At 46.7% G+C, this 21,115-nt stretch overlaps 2 protein-coding genes across 4 annotated transcripts in view; both read right to left on the reverse strand.

Annotated features, from left to right (window-relative positions):
* Nucleotides 1-8,153, reverse strand: part of USHBP1 (USH1 protein network component harmonin binding protein 1) — a 29,590-nt gene extending 21,437 nt beyond the window's left edge. The window contains exons 1-4 of one of the 2 annotated variants that reach the window (XM_083483744.1): nucleotides 7,080-8,153; nucleotides 4,198-4,346; nucleotides 2,711-2,832; nucleotides 1,178-1,296 (exon numbers count right to left, since the gene is read on the reverse strand). In XM_083483744.1, coding sequence (XP_083339870.1) covers nucleotides 1,178-1,296; nucleotides 2,711-2,832; nucleotides 4,198-4,346; nucleotides 7,080-7,088 — 399 coding nt within the window. In that variant the 5' untranslated portion in view covers nucleotides 7,089-8,153. Of the gene's footprint in view, nucleotides 1-1,177; nucleotides 1,297-2,710; nucleotides 2,833-4,197; nucleotides 4,351-7,079 lie in introns of both variants that reach the window. The other variant, XM_083483743.1, reaches the window with a different exon arrangement.
* A 140-nt stretch (nucleotides 8,154-8,293) lies between these two features.
* Nucleotides 8,294-21,093, reverse strand: BABAM1 (BRISC and BRCA1 A complex member 1). 2 transcript variants are annotated; one of them, XM_083484113.1, is made up of 9 exons: nucleotides 20,971-21,093; nucleotides 16,687-17,018; nucleotides 16,371-16,429; nucleotides 15,713-15,833; nucleotides 13,114-13,192; nucleotides 12,918-12,942; nucleotides 12,276-12,405; nucleotides 10,041-10,127; nucleotides 8,294-8,842 (listed from the first exon to the last, which is right to left on the reverse strand). In XM_083484113.1, exons 2-9 carry the CDS (start codon nucleotides 16,963-16,965, stop codon nucleotides 8,642-8,644), a joined length of 981 nt encoding a protein of 326 aa, XP_083340239.1. In that variant the 5' UTR covers nucleotides 16,966-17,018; nucleotides 20,971-21,093; the 3' UTR covers nucleotides 8,294-8,641. The 2 variants fall into 2 exon arrangements, with proteins under 2 accessions (XP_083340239.1, XP_083340238.1); XM_083484112.1 differs by lacking the exon at nucleotides 20,971-21,093 and adding an exon at nucleotides 19,475-19,613.
* Nucleotides 21,094-21,115: the final 22 nt, after the last annotated feature.

A 21,115-nucleotide genomic window follows, 5' to 3' on the forward strand; every position in this document is an offset into this window, starting at 1 on the left:
TCTGAAGGAAATCAGCCCTGAGTGCTCACTGGAAGGACAGATCGTGAAGCTGAAGCTCCAAGACTTTGGCCACCTCATGAGAAGAGAGGACTCCCTGGAAAAGACCCTGATGTTGGGAAAGATGGAGGGCACAAGGAGAAGGGGACGACAGAGGACGAGATGGTGGGACAGGGTTCTCGAAGCTGCAAACATGAGTCTGACCAAACTGCGGGAGGAGGTGGAAGACAGGAGTGCCTGGCGTGCTCTGGTCCAGGGGGTCACGAAGAGGCGGACACGACTAAACAACTAAACAACAACAACAACCCGGAAAGGCTACTACTTAAAAAACAGCTGGTTTGGAAAACCTATGGTAGTTGCTTTGATTTGTTTATATCTGAACTGAAAGTATCAGAACTGTTGACAAGCAAGGCCAGGTGGCGGCTGCAGAGAGTCTCTCAAACTGGAGACTCCCAAACTGTAGCCATGGAGCCCAAACTGTAAACTCAATGATGGACTACATGGAATTGGCGGAAATGACTGGCAGAATCCGAGACCAGGGAGAAGAGTCGGTGGAAGAAGATTGGAGGAAATTTAAAGATTATTTATAGAAATATTGCAAAATTAAGGAATGTTAGAATGATGTTGGAGTGAAGTTAAGTGGTTTCTAGCTGTAATGGTTTAAAAGAATATGGAAAAATTGGATTTTTAATAGTAAAAATTTAATGTTATAATATATTAAGATTAAAGATCAGGATAATAAGGAGGGAAGGGAATTGCTGAACTAATAAATTGAACTGGAATACAAAAAAGGGAGGTATGAGGAGGTCCGGGAAACAAGTAAATGAAAGATAAGTGATGTAAAGATGGAATTATTTCTAACTGTTTTTTATTTCCTATTTTTTCTTTTTCCTTTTTCATTATATAATACTGTGAAAACTTTAATAAATATTTATTAAAAAAAACAAACAAACTGTAAACTCAAGGCCGCCACACTTGGAGATAATTGATTTCTGCAAACTGCCGACAAATAACCATAATTATTATGGTACTTAGAAAGAACTTCCAATAACCTTTCAACCCCCTCGGGGACACCAAACGGGTGCTGGCCTTTGGTGATGCCCTCCCACCCCTCCCCTGAAAGAGAATGTGGACCCCTCAGGCTGGCAAACAGCCCCAGGTGGAATGTGGCTTTGCCAACCTTCGTGGGCTCCAGGCATCCTTCCAGCTCAGCCTTGGCACTGGGGAGGCGGCATCGGTGGGCAAAGACGGTGTTCTCCAGGGACGTGACGGCCTTGTGGACATCGAGGAAGAGGTCGCCTGGAAAAGATATGGGAGGAGGGAATGGGTGTTTAAAAATAATAAAAAGTATTCTTTTCCCAATTATATTTTACTAAGTTTAAACATTTTTAACATATGCAGCCAGAACGCAATTTTGTATTTTCTTATTTTTATCGAATTCCCACCCCATTTTCCACTGAGTTGTTCTTTCTTCCCCTTCTTTCTTCCATCTATCAAATCATGACCACAATATTATATCTAATCGCTTCTGCTGCTCAAAGCTCAAATCCTGCTCACAAATTCGTCATGCTGTAATATTTCTTTAAGTAGTCCGAAAAAAGCATCCATTCTTCCTTTTTTAAAATTTTAATTTTTATTGGAATTTTATTTGCAACATAACCCCCCAATACACAAATCCACCCTCATTAAACGTGAACATAACATACAATGAGCATAACATACAACAATACAAACAACCAAATAAAATACTTCCTTTATCCCGTATCTGGCCTCCTTATTTACTTCTTATAAACTGTTTACTTTATGAATAATGATTAATATTTTTCTACCTATAACGTAAATATCCACAAGTCCAGGTAAGTATTTTAGGGCACTGTTTTGTGAAGTATTCTCTGCATTTCCCCCCTTGCTTTTTGAAATTCTTGTCTAGTGTGATCTCTAATTGCCTCTGTTAATCTAGCCAGTTCAATACACTCTAACGGTTTGTCTTGCCATTCCTTATTTGTTGGCAAAGTTTCTTTTCCCCAGTTTTTAGCAATTAGGATCCTTGCCACTCCTGTGGCATCCATTCTTCCATAAAGCTCCCATCATTAGATTTTTTTTTATTTTTAAAAAAGTTATTGCACCTTTAAAATGAAAAGCAGCGACCAGCCAAGAAGACCCTCCAAATGCATAGAAAGATGGTAGCCATGGGAGCATGACCCCAAAATGGGGGACCAGGATGCATCTGGTCCAGGAAGAGTCTGCAGCTTGCCAGAGTATAGTATGTAAGGAGAAAAGGTCAGGGCATTCTCAGTGGTGGCTCCTTAGCCCTAGAATGCCAGCCCTGCCAAGGGAGATACCCCTGGCACCAACACTGTCTCATTTTCGGACCCACATCCAGTTCAGACGCATCCATCCTGGTGAATTGAACGGCGAGAAGAGGAAAGGAAAAAGTTGAAGCTTCACTTCCTCCCTCCTGGAAGTAAGGGGGTGTGACCAAGCTGCGTCTAGGAACAGACTTCTCTGGTCTTAACCCCTTCATGCACTAACTAGCACTCAAGCACAATTACGTTTGACTGCAATCTCCTACTGTCTCTAGGCTGGGGAAAGACTCCCTGCCTGAAACCCCAGGGTGAGTTCAGCTTTTCATTGAAGTACGAGGAGGACAAGGAACCTGCTTTGGTCTTTGGAGGAAAGACCATCAGCCTGCACAGACTCAGCAAAGCCTTACCTCTTTCAGGATGGGCTGCCGGAGGAGGCAGGGCCGCTGCTGGATTTGGGAACGGCAGAGAGCATCGCGGGAGACTTGCCGTGTACTCAGAGCACAGGTCAGAACACAGGTCGTCGTCCTCCCTGCAAAGAAAGACGTTTCAACCCAGATCCAACCAAAAAAATAAATCATAGAATCATAGAATCATAGAGTTGGAAGAGACCACAAGGGCCATCGAGTCCAACCCCCTGCCAAGCAGGAAACACCATCAGAGCACTCCTGACCTATGGCTGTCAAGCCTCTGCTTAAAGACCTCCAAAGTAGGAGACTCCACCACACTCCTTGGCAGCAAATTCCACTGTCGAACAGCTCTTACTGTCAGGAAGTTCTTCCTAATGTTTAGGTGGAATCTTCTTTCTTGTAGTTTGGATCCATTGCTCCTTGTCCGCTTCTCTGGAGCAGCAGAAAACAACCTTTCTCCCTCCTCTAGGTGACCTCCTTTTATATATTTGAACATGGCTATCATATCACCCCTTAACCTCCTCTTCTCCAGGCTAAACATGCCCAGCTCCCTTAGCCGTTCCTCATAAGGCATCGTTTCCAGGCCTTTGACCATTTTGGTTGCCCTCCTCTGGACACGTTCCAGTTTGTCAGTGTCCTTCTTGAACTGTGGTGCCCAGAACTGGACACAGTACTCCAGGTGAGGTCTGACCAGAGCAGAATACAGTGGCACTATTACTTCCTTCCAACTCTACAGTTCTGTGATTCTAGGTTAGTGGCCATCACTGCCTCATGGGGCAAGGAGTTCCACAGATTCCCAGCAACTGATGTTCAGAGGCACTGCTGCCTCTGAACATAGCCATTATGGCTAGTAGCCATGGAGTGCCTGGAGTGCAGAATCCTTTTAAGGCAGGAGGCTTTTGTGCCAGAGAGAATTATTGCCCCCCTGTACCCCGGTTTACAATAATACGATAATCTTTATTGTCATTGTCCCATACAGAACAAGGAAATTGAAAAATCTACATAAAACATTCAAAACCCAACAAGCCTGCTATCCCAGCTATGCCAACCTGGTTAGCCCCCTAAAAACTCTGATACCTCATTTTTAAATACAATATACTCCCATAGAGACTCCTTACGCTGCGTTTAAAACCAAAATTGCATTTGGATAGAAACTGTTTCACAGGCTGCTAGTCCTTTTCTTTATAACCCTGTACCTTCTTCCAGAAGGTGGAAGCTGAAAGAGATCATTTCCGGGGTGCGCACTGTCCTGCGCTATCTCTGCAGCTTTCTTAAGGCACCTGGAAGCGTAGATTTGATCCAAGGTGGGAAGAGTGCACCCAATTATTCTCTCCGCAGTCTTTACAACCCTGGACAGCGTTGTTTTTCCCCTGGCCGTGCAGCTCCCAAACCACACACACAGACCATAAGTTAGTACGCTCTCCACAGTACAATGGTAAAATGCCATCAACAGGTCCTTTGAGAGATTGTTTTTCCAGAGAACTTACCTGGCTTTGCTCCGCTGCAGACTCTCAATTCGGCCATGGAGACGGGCAATGGTGACCAACAGCCCTGTGATATTCTCTTCGTAGCGGAGGATTGCCCCTTCGTCGGGCGCATCACCCCCAAACCTCTCGCCTGCAGGGCCTTCGTCCCCCTGGCTCCCAGAAGGCAGGGATGCGAGCAAAATCAGAAAGGATATTGTCAGTGCTGTTGTGGGCTGGGGCAGTGACGGGCTGCAATTCAACAGGTACAGCCCACGCTTATCCAGAAAGGCCTGTTCATATAATGGGGGAGATCCTTACCTTGTAAGTCTATTATTACAAGAGCTTAAGAAGAGACCTGACAAGGCAGCGTGGTGCAGTGGTTAGAGTGGTTCTCAAAGGCTGCAGTGCGCCACTCCAGAGTGGTAGGAGAGGATGGCAAATTTGGAAGGAAGATTCAAGGACGATCAAAGATGTGGGGTGTGAAACACAAGAGCAGTCAAGTACAACATTCCTAGAGTGAACATGTTTACACATGGGGAGGAATGTTTGTCCAGCCAGCAGATTCAAAAGCACGTCAAAGTGCAAGTAGATAAAGAGGTACCGCTCCGGTGGGAAGGTAAACGGCGTTTCCGTGCGCTGCTCTGGTTCGCCAGAAGCGGCTTAGTCATGCTGGCCACATGACCCGGAAGCTGTACGCCGGCTCCCTCAGCCAGTAAAGCGAGATGAGCGCCGCAACCCCAGAGTCGGCCACGACTGGACCTAATGGTCAGGGGTCCCTTTACTTTTTTTTAAGGTAGTCTCTATGGGAGTATATTGTATTTAATTATCGGATATCAGAGTTTTTAGGGGGCTAACCAGGCTGGGATAGCTGGGATAGCAGGCTTGTTGGTTTTTGAATGTCTGATGTAGAATTTTTCAATGTCATTGTTCTGTATGGGACAATGACAATAACGATTATCGTATTGTATCGTATCGAAAGCTGGTTTCCCTGGATCAAGTCTGTCCGCTTTGTCAAATGAATGAAGCCACATGGTTTTAACTGGATTTTAAACCCGTGTGCAATTCATGGTTACGGCGTCACATTTTGTCATGCAGTTACCTCCCTTGGTGTGTAGTGCAAACCGCTATTCTGAATAATGCTTTTGGGGGGGGGCAGCGGTGAGTTTGTGGGCCGGAACAGGGAGAGCAGCACAACGGACTGACCCTTCGCAAGCCGGCGACAGGTCAACTGCAGACCTTAGTGGGGATCAGCAATCTTTGGTGGTGAGCTAAGGAGTTTTCATGCACGAGAGAGATTTAGTAGGGACAAGCAAGTCCATTGTTCCTGTGGAAAACAGGAAAGGGAGACTTGCATCCTGCCTTGAAAGGCTTCCTGTCTTGAGACGCTTCCTATTTAAGTGCATTTAAGAAATAGATTTAAGAAAGAAATTTGAGAAAGAAAAGGGGATGGATTGTCTTCAGTTGCCTGAGCAAGTGGCGTCCAGCAAGGACAGACCCTCCTACATTTCTCCAATGAAAATAGGGACATCCTATTCAATAATAATAATAATAATAATAATTTTATTATTTAAACCCTGCCCCCTGACTGGGTTTCCCCAGCTGCTCTGGGCGGCTCCCTATATATATAAAACAAAACACTAAACATTGAAAAGCTTCCCTGTACTGTACAGTGGACGCTCGGGTTGTGAATTTGATCCGTGCACGTCTGTGCACACCCGGGTTGTGATTCGGCGCTTCTGCGCATGTGCGACCGCCAAAACCCAGAAGTAACCCGTTCTGATACCTCCGGGTTTCGGCGGTCCTTAACCCAAAAAAACGCAACCTGAAGTGTCTGTAACCCGAGGTACGACTGTACAGGGCTGCCTTCAGATGTCTTCCAAAGATTGTCTAGTGACTTCTCTCCTCGGCGGTCGCATAACTCCAGACCCTCCAACATTTCTCTGATGAAAATAGGGACGTCCTAAGGAAAAGCAGGATATTCTGGGACCAACTCAGAAACCGGGACGGCTTCTGTAAATGCAGGATTATCCCTGGAAAATAAGGACCAATGGCAGGTCTGAGACAGACCGTTGTAATGAGCGGACATGGCAAAAAACACACACCCTAAAGCCCCTGTTTGTTTCGGCGGGTCTACTCCCAAGTAGTTGGGATTCTTCCTGCACTATTCCTTGCTTGGACAGGAAGGGAAGCGACAGAGGAAGTTCCGGAGAGTGGTAGTGGCAGGAGGAAGGGGCTGAGAAGACTCAGGACCCCCAACCCCCCCCAAAAAAACAATTAATAATATAGTGGTACCTCGGGTTAAGAACTTAATTGGTTCCGGAGGTCCATTCTTAACCTGAAACTGATCTTAACCTGAAGCACCACCTTAGCTAATGGGGCCTCCCGCTGCCTCCGGAGCACAATTTCTGTTCTCATCCTGAAGCAAAGTTCTTAAGCCGAGGTACTATTTCTGGGTTAGCGGAGTCTGTAACCTGAAGCATATGTAACCCGAGGTACCAGTCATAATAATAATAATAATAATAATAATAATAATAATAATAATAATAATAATAATTTATTTATACCCTGCCCATCTGGCTGGGCTTCCCCAGCCACTCTGGGCGGCTTCCAACAAAATATTAAAATACTGTAATACATCAAACATTAAAAGCTTCCCTAAAGAGGGCTGCCTTCAGTTGTCTTCTAAAAGTCTGGTAGTTGTTTTTCTCTTTGACATCTGATGGGAGGACGTTCCACAGGGCGGGTGCCACCACCGAGAAGGCCCTCTGCCTGGTTCCCTGTAACCTCACTTCTCGCAGGGAGGGAACTGTCAGAAGGCCCTTGGAGCTGGACCTCAGTGTCTGGGTAGAACGATGGGGGTGGAGACGCTCCTTCAGATATAAAACAAAACTTTCTGCACTCACCTTGTCCATTCCAGCTTCTCCTGCCCTCTGGCTAAACTGGAGAGAGAAACAGTCTGCTCTCTGCAGGTCCAGCCGGAATGGCAGGCAGCCGTCCTTTCCTGTTTCAAAACTCCAAACAGCCTGGACATGTTTCCTGTCCTCAGCGAGGGGGAGGAGTTGAGCTGGGAGCAGCAGGAGGCAAGTTCCTCTCCCTCTGCTCCAGCCGCAAACTGGCGGGTGGCGAATGGAAAAACAACAACCAGAGGTGGCATGCAACTCAGTCCTGCTCAGAGTAAACGAATGTCAATGAATGGACCGAAGGCTGCTTTGTCTCGCTAGATCAGGAGTGAGGAATCTCAGCTTCAAGGGACAAATGTAACCCTCCAGGCCTCTCAATCTGGAGCCGTGTCACAGGCAGGTTGGACGCAGAGGAACGGTGGGAGGAACTAGCTGGGGTACCCCCAAGGGAAGAAGACTCAGAGCCCAGGGAGGGGTGGAGGGAGAAGACTGGAAGGAAGGGAGTGTTGGAAGCTGAAAGGGTAACAGGGCTTAGTGAGTGGGGGGAGTCTGTGTCAGAGAGCAGCCCAGATTTGGAGGTAGGGGAGGGGGGGCAAGAGACAAAGATGGGTCGGGCGGGTGTCTCCCCCTCCTGCTGCAACAAGCTCCCCTCCCTGCTGATCTCCCAGAATCAGAAGAGGGCTGAAAAGGGCAGAGGGGAGGTTGGCTGCATGCAGGCATAGTCTCCGATTGCTTGGGGAAAACCTCCATGTAAATGTTCAGTCTCCAGGTTAATAGGAACCATTGAGCCAGATGTCAGGGACTGGTTGGACGTACAAGAATGATGGGAGGAACCAGCAGGGAAACACTGAAAGGTGGGATGATAATGAGTGGAAAGAAAGAGACGAGGGAGAAGACTGGGAAGAGGTGGTGTCGGAAACGGAAGGGATAACAGGAGTTAGTGAGCGGGGAGAGTGTGTGGCAGACAGCAGTCCGGAATCAGAGGTAGAAGCTGAAGCAGGAGAGGCGGGAGGCCAGGAGGCAGAGACATGAAGAGGCCAAGGTGCCCCCCCCCCTTCCTGAAGCAACAAGCTCTCCTTCAAGCTGGGCTCCCCAGACCAGAAGAGGCATGTATATCTCCTTATAAAATCTAATTAAATTTATTCAAAAAGAAATAAGGGGGGGGGGAACCCCTCTTAAATTCCCAGAACGCAAATAAATCTCCAGAGACGGGCCGCTTTAACCATTGGAAAGGCCTTTTTAATCAGTTGACATTCAACATCTGTTTCTCCCTTCCACTTCACTACGGACCATGAAAAAGGAGGGTAGCCAACTTCTTACACCCCTAAGTCGTTCCCCCAGCCCCCCCCCAGCAATATCTGGCAACTGCTTTGGAGGGGGGGAGAAACTGACAGACAGCTTGCATTTACCGAAGAAACACCCAGAGAGTTAAATCCCTAACAATGCTAAGGGCACGAGGAAGGTGGGCTGCAGAGATACGTTTGCAGGCCTGCCATATGTTTTGCAAAGTGTGTGCGTGTGTGTGCGTGTGTCCTTCAGGTCCGTGTCTCCCCCCCCCCCCCAAGTCACACGACGGCCTCAATCTCCACCGCCTCCTCTTCCTCCAGCATGCTGTAGGAGGCGTGGGTCTGGAAGGGTCTCTGCAGCGGATGGGCAAGGAGTTTGGCCATGCAGTTGTGCAGCTCCACGGCCGGCCCGGTCAGCGACACTTCGTACTTGTAGTTGGTGCCTTTGCTGTCCAGGTTGCTGAAGAAAGCAAACGTCTCCTGGAGAGGAGAGAGGAACCGTAAAGGTATAGTGATGGCAATAATTTTATTATTTGTACCCTGCCCACAAGACTAGGTTGCCCCAGCCGCTGGGCGGCTATGCATATAACATAGCATAATAATAGTCTTTTTTCCATATAGAAAGCTACATATGTTACTCAACAATCATATTCCAATTCAACAGATTAGCAACTTCCCGCTGACCCAACATCAATGTTTATAACCCAAATTGCACGTCAAGGGGATAAGTAACTCTGAAACAGAAGACATCTGAAGGCAGCCTTGTATAGGGAAGTTTTTAATGTTCCATTATCTTTTCATATATGCTGGAAGCCGCCCAGAGTGACTGGGGCAACCCAGATGGGCAGGGGTACAAATAACATTATTTATTATTATTACTATTATTATTATTATGTTTTACAATTCTGTTTTACCTAATTTCATGCTCTCTAACATGTTTTATAAAAATATTTGCTGCTATTTTCTTACACTTCAAACCCCGCTGCGGTCTTTGCACAGGGGAAAACTTTTTATACATAGACTAGAAAGGGTTTCTAGTCACCTGTGAAAGATTCGAAATTTGTATCTTTCATCGGCGCTGTCAATTTTGTCGTCTCTGCATATTCCAAGGTTTCCACCATGATGATGATGAACAGTCTGGGCTGCTCACAGCATATATCAGAATATACTAAAACATCAAACATTACAAACTTCCCTATACGAGGTGTCTTCTAAAAGTCATAAAGATTTTTATCTCCTTGACATCTGCTGGGAGGGTGTTCTACAGGGAGGGTGCCACCACTGAGAAGGCCCTCTGCCCAGTTCCCTGTAACTTCTTTTCTCGCCGGGAGAGAGCCCCCGGAAGACCCTCAGAGGTGGACCTCGGTGTCTGATGGAGCTGAATGATGGCGGTGGAGACGCTCCTTCAGGGCTGAGGCCATTTAGGTCTTTAAAGGTCTGCACCAACACTTTTAAGGGTGCTCGGAAAAGTGCTGGCAGCCAGTGTTATATGTTCTCAGAGGCTGCTCCCAGTCACTAGTCTGGCAGCCACAATCAGCGCATCTCTCTCAGCAGTGGAGTGAGATCTTGCCAGCAATCTGCTCCTGAACTTGGCCAAGCTGGCTGCTGAGAGATGACTGGCAACATCTAGGGAACCTCAGGGTCCCTGCCCACTTCCTGGCCCAGAGATGCCGTTTACCTTCCAGCTGGTTTCCTCCTCTTTGTCCTCGAAGCCGTTGTGGATGTAGAGCACGTCAAAGTAGTAATAAGGGCACTGGAGCATTTTCTGTGCAGAAAAGACAACAGCAGCAGCACGGTCACAAATGGAAGCATGGTATAGATGCCAGTGAAATTCACTAGTTGGCATCCATCTGTCTCAAGAGGCAATGGAGTGAAGCCAAACTGCTGCACTAACAGTACCCAAGTGCCCTCCCCGGGGCGCAAGTCTGGGCCATGTCTGGAGGTCCTGGGCTGCCCAGGCGACAGGACCCCCTGTTACGATATAGAAGCAATGCGGCCACGAGCAGCTGCTAGCATGAAAGCAAAACATAATGGGAATGTTGGGACTGTTCCGTGGGAACAGAGGGACAGTCTATTCACAGTGCTGAGCACCGGATGTAGCTCAGAGTGCAATTTGAACTGTACAGGAAGTACAGGAGGTGGAGTTTGTCTCTCCGCTGTTGGAGTTTGAAGAGAGCAGACGTGTTTCTCTGTAACACTGCAAAGACAGAAATAAAGGCATGTAAATACATTTCTGTCTATCTCTTTCCCCTGCCTGGGGGCAGGGAAGAGTGGTGTGTTCTTCTCACGCTTGAGGAGGATCGCCGATCGTGACCTAGCCTGGATCCTGCTCGGGAATGCAGACAGGGAGGTCAACAGGAGATCAAGCCGGGTGCCTGGAGAGTGGCCAGTTTCTCCCGAGAGGCTAGATTTCCTGACACACACACCCTTGACCTTGCTGATGGGGTCCAAAGGGAAGCAGAGCAAGACGTTTGGCACCAGCTGGGCTGCAGGAGTTGCCAGAAACAGGCGTACAAGGCGCCGTCCAACCCGTCTTAGGGACTCCGCTCCAGAGTTGCGAAAGGTCTACTCCTGAGCCTTTTCTTCTCCCGAAGATGTCGCACGAGGCAGCGGAGGATTGGGACCAGAGTTTTCCTTCTCCTAGATGGGCTCCCTTCCCAGGTGGATGAGCCCCACCTGCCCCTCACTTCCCTTTATTTACAGGACCGCCTCTCCTGGTCTGCCCCGCAGAGGACCTTAAGGTCCATGAATAATCATAGTTTAGAGGTCCCGGGCCCTAAGGAAGTCAGACTATCCTCCACCAGGGCCAGGGCCTTCTCAGTGATGGCTCCGACCTGGTGGAATGCTCTGTCCCAGGAGACCAGGGCCCTTCAGGATTTAACCTCCTTCCACAGGGCCTGTAAGACAGAGCTATTCCACCTGGCCTTTAATTTGAATTCAACCTGATCTTTTATTTCCCTTCCCTTCCCTTTTTATGAAGATTGCCTGCTCTGGGATCTCAAAGCTAATTCTCCCCTGGTCTCTACGCTGGCCCAAATAGGACTAATTTAGCCAGCTAGCCCTGGTGATCATCTAATGTTTATTGGATGGATTTTGCCCCAAACTGATTTTTGAATTCTGAATTTATAGTTATTCACGTTTTATACCGTATTTTATGCTGTTTTTCGTTGCATCAATTAAGTGTTTTAAATTTGTTGTTAGCCACCCTGAGCCCGGTTTTTGAACCGGGAAGGGTGGGGTATAAATAAAAATGTATTATTATTATTATTATTATTATTTATGGCATGGGCAGAAACTGTCTTCTTGACCACTGGGCCCACTTGGTCTCATCCGCTCCATCCACCAGAGCGGGTCTTCGCATGCAGGGGAAGCCCCTAACTCACTGAGGGTCCGAGGCCCATCAGCTCCCCTCATCTGGATCAGTCAGCCAGTCAAAGCCAATCCTGGGATGTGGCCACTGCCGCCTGCTGGCAGCTTCTAGGAGCGACTGGTGAGAGCTTTTGAGTTATGGTGCTGGAGGAGACTCTTGAGAGTCCCATGGACTGCAAGAAGATCAAACCTCTCCATTCTGAAGGAAATCAGCCCTGAGTGCTCACTGGAAGGACAGATCCTGAAGCTGAGACTCCAAGACTTTGGCCACCTCATGAGAAGAGAAGCCTCCCTGGAAAAGACCCTGATGTTGGGAAAGATGGAGGGCGCAAGGAGAAGGGGACGACAGAGGACGCGATGGTGGGACAGTGTTCTCGAAGCTACCAGCATGAGTTTGACCAAACTGCAGGAGGCAGTGGAAGACAGGAGTGCCTGGCGTGCTCTGGTCCAGGGGGTCACACGAAGAGTTGGACACGACTAAACGACTAAACAACAACAAAAAATATTTTTTAAAAAAAGAAAGAAAGAAAAAAGGAATGGGCACCTTCATCTGTTCCGTGATTGTGACCGGAGGATGGCAAGCTGGCCGGCTATAAACCAGGATGGTTCTGACCACGTACGGCGGTGGGATGCTTTGCACATTCTCCGTCACGGGCAGCTCTGTCTTCTGCTGTCTGCGTAGATGAGGGAGAAGGAGGGAAATTTGGGTCCGGGGACTGGACTGATAGCAGGTTTCCTGCAGGCTCCCCTAGCCCCGCACCCGCCCCCTGAGCTAGAGGGATCAACGGGAAAATCCCACTTCCCCTGTTCATAAGGCAACCAGCAGTGGCGTAGCGTGGGTTGTCAGCACCCGGGGCAAGGCAAGTAATTTGCGCCCCCTAACCCGTGGATTTGCGCCCCCTAACCCTAACCCCCAGATGTTGCGCCCGGTGCGGCCGGCCCCCCCTGCACCCCCCACGCTACGCCACTGGCAACCAGGATCATTCCTGCTCGACTCAGCAGTTCACACAGGAACATGAGGACTAGCGCCTTATTTTTAAGGGGTGGGTCACAGTGCGGTAGTACAGAAGGTCCCAGGGGTCTAGTCCCCGCTGGCATCCCCCAGGGAAAGGGTTTCTTCTCTGAAGCCCTGGGTCTGAAACATCCCAGGAACAACCCAATGCCCGTCCCACCGGGAGAAACTTACATGAGGCTGAAAAGACCTTCGAGATCTTCAAAGAGGGAGAAACGTTAAGGTGGATAATTCTCTGCAGTGTGCTCTTGCCCCAACTGGTATCCAGCCCCTCCCAGTCCAGATTCCTAAATCCCCTAAATCAGGGACCCCCCACAGGTCATCCAGCCCAACCCGCCGCAATTCCGCCAGCACATGGTGAGAAGGATACTGAAGGACTTGCACACCACTGTCTCCAGGTCATACAAACAGCTGCAAACTTCTCTAGGATCAGAGGTGAATCCAGAGAGCTGGAGGGGTAGGGGAAGAAAAGCAGAAAGCAGGTGATTATCCCTCTTCAATTCATTTCACGTTTGATTTGTCTTCCGCCTTTCTATGTTAGAAAGGCACACAAGGCAGTTTACAAACATGACCCAGTACAAAAAGTCACAATAAAAACTTAACTTTAAACTAAACGGCTTATATCAAATAAAGCAATATTCAGCTATCCATTAGAATACACCAGCCAACAGTAAAATTAAAAATCAGCAGTTACCGTGTTTTTTGCTCTATAAGGCTCACCTTTTCCCTCCCAAAAAGTAAGGGGAAATGTCTGTGTGTCTTATGGAGCGAATGCAGGCTGCGCAGCTACCCCAGAAGCCAGAACAGCAAGAGGGATTGCTGCTTTCGCTGCGCAGCAATCCCTCTTGCTGTTCTGGCTTCTGAGATTCAAAATATTATTTTTTCTTGTTTTCCTCCTCCAAAAACTAGGTGCATCTTATAGTCTGGTGCGTCTTATAGAGCGAAAAATACGGTAATAATTAAGCAGTTTACACCTTGCAATTACAATAAAGGATTACTAAACTGTAATCAATAAAAATAATGGCAGGACCCACAATGCCCAAAATACCACCAAAAACACGCAATCGTGTAAAAGGATCAAATTGAGAAAGAAGGGCACACAACTTATAAATTTGTTTTTTAAAAGTATCCCTGAACTCCTTGAACATCGCAAGACAAAGGAAAAGCTACAAGCAGGAAGGTTATTGTTAGGGAACTGACATCGGAGCGAGAGGCGAAGGGGAGGCTCCCAGATGATGCTGGCGAAGGACCCAGCAGCAGGGGGAGAAACAGCTCAGTAGAGGGGGAAGCCAATCAGCGCAACACCAGGGATAAAGGGGGGCAGACGGGGGAATCGGAGAGAGGGCTCCAGGACTCTTCACTGGACATCAGTGAGGAGCCCAGGTCCTCCGCTACCCACGCCTTCCCTGCGCAGAAGACTCCCGCACAGTGAGAGGAGGAGGAGACTGGGTGTCAAACAACTTTTATGTTGGAAGAGGTTCAAGAAACGCCCGCTCACGGATTCTGCCAGCGACTGAGGCAGCCACGATGAGAAGGGGCTGTGCAGTCAGAAAGGTTTAACAAGGCAAATTAACCGAGAAAGGCACCAGTTTACGCACGAGTAACTCATACCTATTACAGTTATTTACCTCCCCGCAAAAAAACGGAGGTTGAGAAGGTGGGGAAGGGCACCCAAACTGTCCGAAGGGATGGAGCAGAAAACATGAGATAGCTCTTTTTACAAATGTCATTTTAAACATTTTCTTCAACTCATTGTATATCATTTACCAATTTTTTTTAATTTCTCTGCATTCCCACCACATTTCCCTTCCTTTTCTTTACATTTCCAACATATGTTTGACCCAGTTTTATACATTTCTGCTATCTGTACTGGTGTTATATACCATCTATACATCATTTTCATGTAATTTTCTTTCAGAAGAGAACAATCTGTAAATTTTAAGTCTGTTTTCCACAGTTTTTCCCAATCTTCGAATTGCGTGTTATGTCCTATATCTTGTGCCCATTTGATCATGACCGATTTCATCTCCTCATCTTTTGTTTCCCATTCTAGCGGAATACTATATGCACCCTTCAGCAACTTTGCTTTCCCTTCGATGACTTCCTTTTGAAATCCAGAAATGGTGTAACTAAATCCTTTCTTGTTGTCTTCTTTAGACATCTCATATAATTGCCTATAATGTAGCCCCACGTCAGGCGAAAGATTCCTGTCTTGCCGCGGGTAGGACTTGATGACCCTTAGGCATAGCTGTCAACTTACAGATTTGAAAATAAGGGACCAGCAGCCTTGAAAATAAGGAATCAGCAGCCAAAATAAGGGATTTTCAGAGAACAGGTATGTTCAACTTCTGAGCCCCTCCGAGCCAAAGGCAGAAAGCCCAGCCAGCAGCCAAACGAAGCCTCAAGCGGTGGTTCCCACAGTGCAGCAACCCGGCAAAGGGGATGCAGCAAGGGAAACCACCGTCACCTCTCCGCTGGGAAGCGCTGAGCAAAGGCGAGTCCCCAGGCAACGCGGCCGATTTGATGGGCACAAGGCATGCAAGCTCCACCCCCCAGTCGTTCTTAGACTCCTTATTGGGTGAGCAACGCAGCCAAGCAACACAGTTGGAGCCTCCCTCCTCCCTGGCCGGCAGGGAGGGAGGGAGAGGAGCTGCTTCCTTTGAAACCCGGGAAATTGAAGGGACATCATCAATAAGGGACAGCAGCGGGACACGGCGCTGGGATAAGGGACTTTCCTGCCAAATAAGGGACGGTTGACAGCTATGCCCTTCCAGCTCTACAATTCTACGATTCTAGCATCTACTCCAATTCCAGGGCTAAAGGGCCTGGGCAAAGAAACACAACTGTTGTGCGAAATGTGACGAGGCTGGTCAGAAGCTGCCACAGTTGGGGGGGGGGACAATAAAAACCGCCACCCCTGAGCAGTCTGCAGTCAAATGGGTGGTCAGAGAAAAGAGACAGAAACGTACCCAGGTGACGTCGTTGTTGACCACCACCAGCGCAAACTCATGGCTCTTGTCGATTTTGTGCTTGGTCCGCACGAACATCTCTATCATCTTCTGGGAAATGTTCAGAGCGTTGGTTTTCGACCTTCCAGAGAGAGAGAAGATGCCCACATATAAATTGCAAGATAAGGACAACTGTGACTTCTTTGAATGGGAACTCCTTACAAATTACTTTAAAAAGACAACAAAATGAATTGGACTCCTTGGCAGGTTTTGAATAAACATACACAGATTTACTGATTGCTAACATAGCAGATAGATAATATAAGGATTTATACAATTTTATAGTATATGCGTTGAAAAATCAGAGAGAGGAGCTGAGGGAAGTCTCGGGGGGGAGGGAAGGGGGAAAATAATGAATATGAGATGTTTTGATATTTTGATATGTTGAAATTGCAAATAAAACAACTTTTTTTAAAAAAAGAACTTCCATCACAATGTGAAACAGAAACAATAATATTAATAATAATTTCTTATTTATATCCCGCCCATCTGGCTGGGTTTCCCCAGCCACTTTGGGCAACTCCCAACAAATTAAAAACAGAATAAAACATCAAAAAACAGAATAAAACATTGTAGTTCCGCAACAGAAAAATGTCCGCCGACCAGAACGGCCACTCACCCGTTGAACGACTCCAGTTTCGAGTGGGACATTTCCTCCGAGAGGTCAAGGCAGATGATCTGAAAGAGAGAGAGAGAATATCAAGGTCATGTTCCATAGAACAATTGTAGGGTTGGAAGGGACCCCGAGGGTCATCCATCCCAACCCCGTGCAATACCTAACGCGGGGCTCAAACCCACGATCCTGAGATCAAGAGTCTCATGCTCTACCAACTGAGCTATCCCAAACTGTCCATAAAACCGCCTCTTCTAGGATGAGCTCATGGGACTAAGTTGGGGCTGGCCCGAAAAAGTCGAGGACAGAATAAGCTACTCACCACTTTTTCCGGGCAGTTGACCCGTGGCGTCCTGACCTGGAACTCGGTGGGCGGGACTGTGGGAGGCCAGCCTTTCCCATTGGTGGCTGTGGCGCTCTGGGGGCTGTCGCCCGTGCTGGCCGCCTCCCCTTCCCCCTCGCTGCGGCTGCCCACGCTTGCCTGGGCGCTCAGGGTCCGGTCTTCGGCGCCCTCAGGGTTGGAGCGGGTCCTGGGGCGCTGCTCGGCCGTCACCTTCTCCTCCTCCTCCTCCGTCGCACTGCTGGGCTCCGAGGTGTCCATCAGGGCCCCACGGTCAAGCGGGGAGTCCAGGTTTGCTGTTGCGGAAGGCCTTCCTAGAAAGGGGAGAAAGCAACACGGTTTTGGGGGGTGACAGCTCCATTGTGGGGGGCAACGGATCCAGAATAGGGGGAGCCCTGATCAGGAACACAAGGACATCGGGCCAAAGGGCCTCCTGTCCTCACAGTGGCCAAATACCCCTAAGAACCTACGAATCCAGATAGACTGCCACTGGACCTGGAGGTTCCATAAGGACACAAGAAAAGCCTGGCTGCTGGATCAGTCTAATCCAGCCTCCTGTTTTCACCATGGCCTAATAATAACAATAATTCAGGGAAAGTCACAACACAACATTACTACAGTGGTGCCTCGCAAGACGAAAAGAATCCGTTCTGTGATTCTCTTTGTCTAGCGGTTTTTTCGTCTTGCGAAGCAAGCCCATTGACGGATTAGCGGATTAGCGCTATTAGCGGCTTTTAGCGGCTTATCAGCTTATCGGATCAGCTGATAAGCGGCTTAGCGGCTTAGAAAAAGGGGGGGAACCCGCAGGAACTCGCAAGACATTTTCGTCTTGCGAAGCAAGCCCATAGGAGATTCGTTTTGCAAAGCACCTCCAAAACGGAAAACTCTTTCGTCTAGCGAGTTTTCCGTCTTGCGAGGCATTCGTCTTGCAGGGCACCACTGTATGTAAAAACCATAAAATATATAATAAAAATAAGAACAGAAGCAAACAAATAATCCAACATTCTTGTTTTTATTATGTATTTTGTGTTTTTTATATGGTAATGTTATGTTATGAACCGCCCTGAGACCTGCGGGTATATGGCCGGGATACAGATGCAATAAATAACAATAAATAGAAATAATAACAATAATAAACAAACAAACAAACAAATCTCCCTTCCCACAGTACATTTAAAAGGGCATCGGATGTCACGTCCTGAGTGCAAAAACTCTCTTGAATTAAAACTCCCAGAAATTGTTACTCAAGAGGTATGCGGCAGAGAATACACAGCAGTCAATTATCAATTTAATAGCATGAAAAACACCCTTTCCCAAATTATCCTTACAATGCGTGATTTTTAGAACCAAAATGAGTTGAAGCTTTTCTACAGTGATAACATTTGTGCTGTCCAGCCCCATAGATTTTCTTCAGGCAAAATAGTAAGATGTATCCGCAATATAAATTTGAGACAATTTACATTTTGCTTAGGAATGTAAAGTAAACAAGGTGACGTTGCTGAGCTGTCTATTTGAAACCCAATGTAACTTTTTGATTATGTACGAAATGTAAAAAGTAGAAGGAAACCCAACAGGCAAAAGATTTGTGGTGGATCTGGTAAAGTCCTTGGAGCAATGCAAAATTAACTTATGCACACAGTGACTTGCGATCTCAATCACACGCAATCTGTAGTCCGCTGGCAGTAGGAGTGCAATATGGGCATGTTTTTAAGTTAACATCTTACATTAAAAACCTGACAGTACCAAATTATCGAAGGCTTTTCACCAAAGCCAGACTAAATATCTTTCCCTCTGCAGTGTTGGATGGCAGGTTGAGAGGAGTTCCCTACCAGGACAGACTTTGCTCGTGTGCTCAAGACATCGATTCCATAAAACATATTTTGCTGCACTGTGCGAAATATGAGCAAGCCAGGGCTGAACTGATATTACCCTTGCTGGTACCTTTCCTGAGAAAATCAGAGGCTCACTATGTCAGGTTCCTATTGGAAGACCGGACAAATGCTAGAACATTAGCAGTGGCCAAGTTTTTATCGGTGGTTGCAAGAACCAATGTTCCCTATCTTTAAGTCTGAACGAAATGCTTCTTTAACCTGGAGGTAGGCTGTATGAATTGTGTATAGCTTTGTAACGATTTTTTGGGGTCTCTGGACCATAATAAAGGTTGATGATGACTTATGGAACTCCCTGCTGCAGGAACATTTAAGGCTTTAAAAGCAGATCAGATAAGTTCATGGAGCAAGAGATGGTCTACTCTTATGTACAGTACAGTTAACTTTCTTTATCTCTGATTCTACCACATATCATATCCATTTCTTCACTCGGTTGTCTGTTGCTCCTGGCAAGACCAAGCTCTGCAAGAACAGAGCTGCAGCGTTGAAAACAATGTCCCTTGCAAGAGCTAGGCTATCATGCTCTGATCCCGGCTTTTATCATTCAGCTAGCATGATAGCTTGGTGTAGTTTGCAAAGCTAAGAGAGAGATTTGCAAAAATCATGACAATTTCACACACAAAAACTGAAATTGGCTGCACAACTGATTAGGGTCATCTTTCTTATTTTCCTTTGCAACCAGAAGAATAAACTTATACGAATTATCTTTGCAGGGCTTGGCAGCTCCTCCCCATCCCCATAATAGCTGAGCTTTCCAAATACTGTACAAAAAGAAGGTTTTGTACCAAATATTATCCGCTTAGCATCCTTTATCCTCCCATCCAAAGCAATTATATTGCATCCCATAAATGACCTCTCCCTTTTCCTGGAAAACCACCTACCTCGACCCCTTTTGTTCCAAACGCAAGCAACCTGGAAAACCAGTGATCGTTCCCAGACACAGACAAAACCCAGCTGCGAAATTCAGACTCCTTGCAAACCAGACCGGAAGTGTGGGAAGGGAAGAACCATATGGGTGCCCCTCTCCTCGCAATGGATGCTGGGATTTGTAGTTCTCACTTCCAAACGTCTTGCAAAAGAGAAACTGTTTGTTGGAAGACGCGATTCTGCAATAGATTGGGGTTTTTGCTTGTTTCCCTTCCAGAAAGCTGGAATGCAACTGAATCACCCTGGTTGAAGTAGATATAAGATATAAGATATAAAGATATAAAGAAGGCTGGCACAGAAAAGGATGTAGATGCAATCAGGAAATAAAGTAGAGAGGGTGGATAATGAACACTGCCAACAATGGAAGATTGGCAGATGAAGATAATGGACTTTTTGGAGCTAGCTGACCTGACTGGAAGAATCCGCGACCAGAAAGAAGAGGAGTTTGAAGAGGACTGGAGGAAATTTAAGGACTATTTGGATAAATATTGTAATATAAAAAAATAGAAATTAGTTGAAAGAAACAAATAGGCCTAGGATTAAGTTATAATTAAATAAATTGGATTTAGAATATAATAGGCTGTAGGAATTGTGTATTGATTTGTAATGATTTGTTTGGTAATAAAGATTGATTGATTGAGAATATTAAGAAAAGTGAGTAAGATGGACTATAATTGGAAATTGTTTTAGTTTTAAAACGATATTGGAAAGCTGTTACTTTTAACTACAAGGAAACTCAGAAGGGAGGGACTAGAGGAAGCCAACCAAGATGTTTAAAAGGTTGGATTTGTAAAGAATTAAGTTTGTTGTTATTGTTTATCTGTTTATTGTTCCTTTTTTTCTTCTTTCGTTCATTGATGCATTTTTCGTTTTTTCTGTTTTTGTGTGTCATTCTGCTTCGTGGTTTTTGTTATAATTGTGAAAAATCTAATAATTTTTTTTAAAAAAGAGAGGGTGGATAATGCACCCCTTAAACTGAATGAATAAATAAACGGTGGAAATGCAATGAAGGGGAAAGCAGTCAATGAATTTTAATAGAAGGAACGCAAAATAAATCAGTGCAAATAAATGGATGGATGCAAATAAATGGCATGAATAAATAAATAAATAAATAAATAAATAGATGAATGAATGAATGAATGCAAATAGATGGCATGAATAAATAAAGTCAGGGTGTAAATGCAAAAAGAAAAGAAAAACTCTATGGGGTTTAGCCAAGCCTCCCAAAATAAGCCGGAATTCTTGTCTGCGGACAAAAGTACCGAGTCCTCTATGTCTGTCTTAGGCTGAATGGGGGAAGCGGACAAATAGCTAACGGCACCGTCAATCAAGTGACGTAAACATCAACTCCAGACCAATCAACAGGGCGGGCGGGGAAAGGAAAAGGGGCAGAGGCCTGATGCCCCTTTTCAACCTATCCTCAGAGAGGATTCTCTTTTTCCCCGCCTACCAGTCCCTCCCCGTTCCTCTTTTTACTGGGCAACCGGGCAGTCAGTCATTGCGACGACCAGCCAATGAGAAGCCCAGGAAGGCCTTGAGAGGGAAGCTTCAAACTTTAAAAGCAAGATGGCGGCGGGGGCGGCGTTGCTGCCGCG

This window comes from Podarcis liolepis, assembly GCF_965112155.1.
Source record: "Podarcis liolepis genome assembly, chromosome: 18".
Classification (NCBI taxonomy): Eukaryota; Metazoa; Chordata; class Lepidosauria; order Squamata; family Lacertidae; genus Podarcis; species Podarcis liolepis.